Source organism: Crocuta crocuta, unplaced genomic scaffold (genome assembly GCF_008692635.1).
Source record: "Crocuta crocuta isolate KB4526 unplaced genomic scaffold, BGI_CrCroc_1.0 scaffold1012, whole genome shotgun sequence".
In the NCBI taxonomy this organism is placed as follows: domain Eukaryota; kingdom Metazoa; phylum Chordata; class Mammalia; order Carnivora; family Hyaenidae; genus Crocuta; species Crocuta crocuta.
This window is the reverse complement of record NW_027530844.1, coordinates 209,984-214,985: the sequence shown is the minus strand read 5'-3', so window position 1 is coordinate 214,985 and position 5,002 is coordinate 209,984. Positions and strand designations below refer to the sequence as shown.

At 34.7% G+C, this 5,002-nt stretch overlaps 1 protein-coding gene across 1 annotated transcript in view; it reads right to left on the bottom strand.

Moving 5' to 3' along the window:
* OPHN1 (oligophrenin 1) overlaps window positions 1-5,002 on the bottom strand; it is a 404,963-nt gene that overhangs the window by 211,193 nt on the left and 188,768 nt on the right. Inside the window, 1 exon segment of the mRNA XM_077769252.1 lies at window positions 4,446-4,520. Coding sequence (XP_077625378.1) covers window positions 4,446-4,520 — 75 coding nt within the window.

Sequence of the window (5,002 nt, the reverse complement as noted above, 5' to 3'; positions counted from 1 at the left end):
AGTAAAAGATACTTTATATTTGTACTAACAAGTTTAAAAAGAAGCTGCTAATGGACCAAGCTGATCTACAAATAAAGACCTATAAAAGAAAGTTCAATACTCTTTAAAAGAAGTCAACAAAATCAGGACATGCAAAACCCATAATTTTATAATTTAATCAACATTACTAGACATAGTCATAAGAGGAAAGTACAGAGCAATACAAATCTACCTGAAGAAGCAAATTAAATGTCAAATAAACCACCTAAATGTACAAATAAAGGAGCTAGAAAAAAGAACAAATGAAGCCTAAAGCCAGCAGAAGACGGGAAATAATAAAGATTAGAACAGAAATAAATGATAGAGAAGCAACAACAACAACACAACAGAACAGATCAATGAAACCAAGAGTTTGACCTTTTAAAAAATTAATGAAATTGATAAATCCCCAACCAGACTTATTAAAAACAAAAAAGACCCAAGTACATAAAATTACAAAAGAAAAAGGAGAAATAATGACCAACACCAAATAAGGACAAATAATTATAAGAGAATGTTATGAAAAACTACATGACATCAAATTGGACAACCTAAACCAAATGGATAAATTCCTAGAAACACATAAACTACCAAAACTGAAATACGAAGAAAGAAAAAAATTGAATAGACCAATAACCCCCCAAAAAATAGAATCAGTAATCAAAAGTTTCCCAATAAACAAAAGTCCCAGGCCAGATGGCTTGACAGGTGCAGTCTACCATGTAATGAAGAGTTAATACTTATTCTTTTCAAGCTGTTCCAAAAAACACAAATGGAAGGAAAACTTCCAAATTCATTCTTAAGACTAGCATTACCTTGCTACCAAAACAAGATAAAGAGTCCACTAAAAAAAGAGAACTACAGGCCAATATCTTTGATAAACATGGATGCAAAAATTCTCAAGAAAATACTATCAAACTGAATCCAAGTGTATATTTAAAAATCATTCACCACAATCAAGTGCAATTTATTTATAAGACATTAATAAAATAAAGGATACGAAACATAAGATCTTTTGAAAAGATGCAGAAAATGCATTTGATAAAGTATAACATTTATTCATGATTAAAAACCCTTTAAATAGTATGATTAATGGGAACATTATTCAACATAAGAAAGGCCAGCCATGTAGGAAAAACCCACAGCTAGTATCTTGAATGGANAAGAAAATACTATCAAACTGAATCCAAGTGTATATTTAAAAATCATTCACCACAATCAAGTGCAATTTATTTATAAGACATTAATAAAATAAAGGATACGAAACATAAGATCTTTTGAAAAGATGCAGAAAATGCATTTGATAAAGTATAACATTTATTCATGATTAAAAACCCTTTAAATAGTATGATTAATGGGAACATTATTCAACATAAGAAAGGCCAGCCATGTAGGAAAAACCCACAGCTATTTTCTTGAATGGGGAAAAACTGAGAGCTTTTCCTCTACAGTCAGGAACAAGAAAGGGATGTTCACTCTCACCACTGTTATTTAACATAGTACTGGAAGTCCCAGCCATACCAGTCAGACAACAAAAAGAAATAAAAGACATCGAGATTGGCAAGGAAGAGGTCAACTTTCACTATTCACAGATGACATGATATTCTATGTAGAAAACCTGAAAGACTGCACCAAAAACTTGTTACAACTGATACACGAATTCAGTAGAGTCACAAGATATAAAATCAGTGTTCAGAAATCTGTTCCATTTCTATATACGAACAATGAAGCAGCAGAAAGAGAAATCAAGGAATCAATCCTATTTACAACTGCACCCAAAACCATAAGATACCCAACGAAAGAGGTAAAAGATATGTATTCTGGAAACATAAAATACTGATGACAAAAATTAAACATGACACAAACAACTGGAGAAACATTCTGTGCTCATGGATTAGAGTAATAAATATTTTGAAAATGTCTATACTCCCCAAAGCAATCTACACATTTAATGTAATCCCTATCAAAATACCACTAGCATTTTTCTCAAAGCTAGAACAAACAATCCTAAAAGTTGTATGGAACCACAAAGACCTGGAATAGGCACAGCAATCTTGAAAAAGAAAATCAAAGCTGGAGGCATTGCAATTCTTGACTTCAAGTTATATCGCAAAGCTGTTGTGATCAAGACAGTACGGTACTGGCACAAAAATAGACACATCAATCAATAGAACAGAATAGAAGCCCCAGAAATGAGCCTACAATTATATGGTAAATTAATCTTCAACAAAGCAGGAAATATTATCCCATGGAAAAAGGACAATCTCAACTTCAGCTCAGGTCATGAGTACATGAATACAAATAGTATTAGGAAAACTGGTAATCTACATTCAGAAGAATAAGACTAGACAACTTTCTTACAGCATACACAAAAGTAAGTTCAAAATGGATTAAAGATCTAACAAGACACCACAAAAATCCTAAGAACACAGGCAGTAATCACTTTCACATCAGCTGTAGCAACCTCTTACTAGAATGTCTCCTGAGGCAAGGAAAACAAAAGGAAAAATGAACTATGGGGACCTCGTGAAAACAAAAAGCTTCTACACAGCAAAGGAAATAATCAACCACACTAAAATGCAACTTATGGGATCAGAGAAGACATTTTCAAATGACGTATTGGATAAAAGGTTACTATACAAAATATAGAAAGAAATTAAAAACTAAACACCCAAAAAACAAATAATCCAGTTTAAAAATGGGCAAAAGATATGAACAGACATTTTCCTAATTTCTTTAATTTTTTTAAAGTTTATTTATTTTTGAGACAGAAAGAGTGCAAAGGGGGAAGGGGCAGAGAGAGAGGGAGACACAGAATCTGAATCAGGCTCCAGGCTCTGAGCTGTTAGCACAGAGCCTGGCGCAGAGCTCAAACCCACGAATCGCGAGATCATGACCTGAGCTGAAGTTGGTCACTCAACCCAGTGAGGCACCCAGGCACCCTGAACAAACAATTTTCTGAAGAAGACATCCAAATAGCTAGCAGACTCTTGAAAATGTGTTCAACGTCACTCAATCAGGGAAATACAAATCAAAACTACAATGAGATATCACCTTATACTAGTCACAATGGCTAAAATTAACAAAACAAGAAACGTCAGGTGTTGGTATGGATATGGACAAAGGAGAACCCCCTTGCTCTGTTGGTGGCAATGCAAACTGGTGCAGCCACCATGGAAAACAATATGGAGGTTCCTCAAAGAGATATAGGTAGTACTATGCTATGATCCAGGAATTGCACTATTAGGTGCTTATCCAAAAAATATGAAAATTCTAATACAAAGGGATACATGCACCCTGATGCTTATATCACCATTATGAACAATGGGCAAATTACGGAAGCAGCCAAAATGTCAACTGACTAATGAATGGATAAAGAAATGTGGTGCACGTGCACACACGCACGCACACGCGCACACACACACACACACACACATACACACAAGAATATTACTTAGCCTTAAAAAGCAATGAAATCTTGCCATTTGTAATGATGTGGATAGAGCTACATACTATTATGCTAAGCAAAATAGAGAAAGACAAATACCATATGTTGTCACTCATATACGCAATTTAAGAAACTAAACAGATGAGCATAGGCAGTAGAAAGAGAGGCAAATGAAGAAACAGATGCTTAGCTATAGAAAACCAAGTGATGGTCTTTAGAAGGGAGGTGCATGAGGGGGATTGGTGAAATAGGTGATATGATTAAAGAGTACACTTGTGATTAACTAGTATACTTGTGTATGGAAGTGTTGAATCACTGTATTATGCATGTGAAACTAATATTACACTGTATGTTAACTGGAATTTAAAAACTTAAAAAAATTACTAGACGTACAAAATTGAAAAATAAATGTGACCCATAACCAGGTTAATATTTATTCATTAGGAAAATATGTAGAGGAAGAAGCAAAGGGGGACAGAGACGGAATGCTTGAAAATATCCAGACAAGACTGAGAAGATGGGAAGAATAAAAAGGACCTGACAAGAGTCACTTGAAAGGTTGCATAGATGATTTTAGAAAAATCAAAAGATGTTAAGTCATAGAAGTCACATAGGGAGAAAGTTCCAAAAAGGAGGGAGTAGTCAACAAGGAAATCAAGCAAGATAGAGACTAAAAATTGTACCCTGGATTTCACAGAAGATACCTTCTAAGCCTGGTGAAAATATTTTCAGTGGAGAGGCTGGGGTAGAAGGCAGATTGCAAAGGCTTTGATGAATGAATATGATGTGGAAAAGGGATGCTAGTTGTTTCTTCAAGGCAAGATTCTCTCTGACCCAGGGTAGGCAAATATGTTTACATTTTTCCTTTGAAAAAAAATTTAAAACATTCTACAACCTTTTTTAGCAATGTCTCCTTTCTCATATAGTCACATTTCTTATACACAATTTCCAAAAAGAATAATGAAATTAAATTTGTTACCAAAAAAGGCATTCAGCAGCTTCTGAACCTGGATATTGCTGCCCACAGTACGGTATAAACCCTCTGTCTTGATTCCTAGGGAAAGGAAATCAGGTCAGTTTTCTTTATACAGCTAGAGCTTTCATTTCCCTCCACAGAGAAAAAGTAGGTTCTTTCACCCTGGCATAGTTCAAACAAGAAAGGATCTCTCTACTCTCTCCTAGCCATTGCAATAGGGGGCAGTTTTGAAGTAGCTCTTCAAATTATTCCCTCCATACTTTCATTTGGATTGTATTGAGGTTTCATTGGTGTGAACAGAAAAGAATATACACTATAGTAAATAGAAAAATATGTTTAGGTGGATAGCAGCAGATGGCTGAGAATAGTGCTGCCATGTTGGAAAGGAGCTAGGGTTTAACTGAAAAAGGAGGAAATATCAATAGTTAAGTGGCCCATGAGCAGTGATATAAAGGAAGAAAGGCCTGGACTATGGCAAATGTGAAACAAAAGGCCATTTTTTGTATGGAGAAAGATTAAAGCAACATTCAACAGAAAAAAAAAAAAGAGGCTTGGCTCAT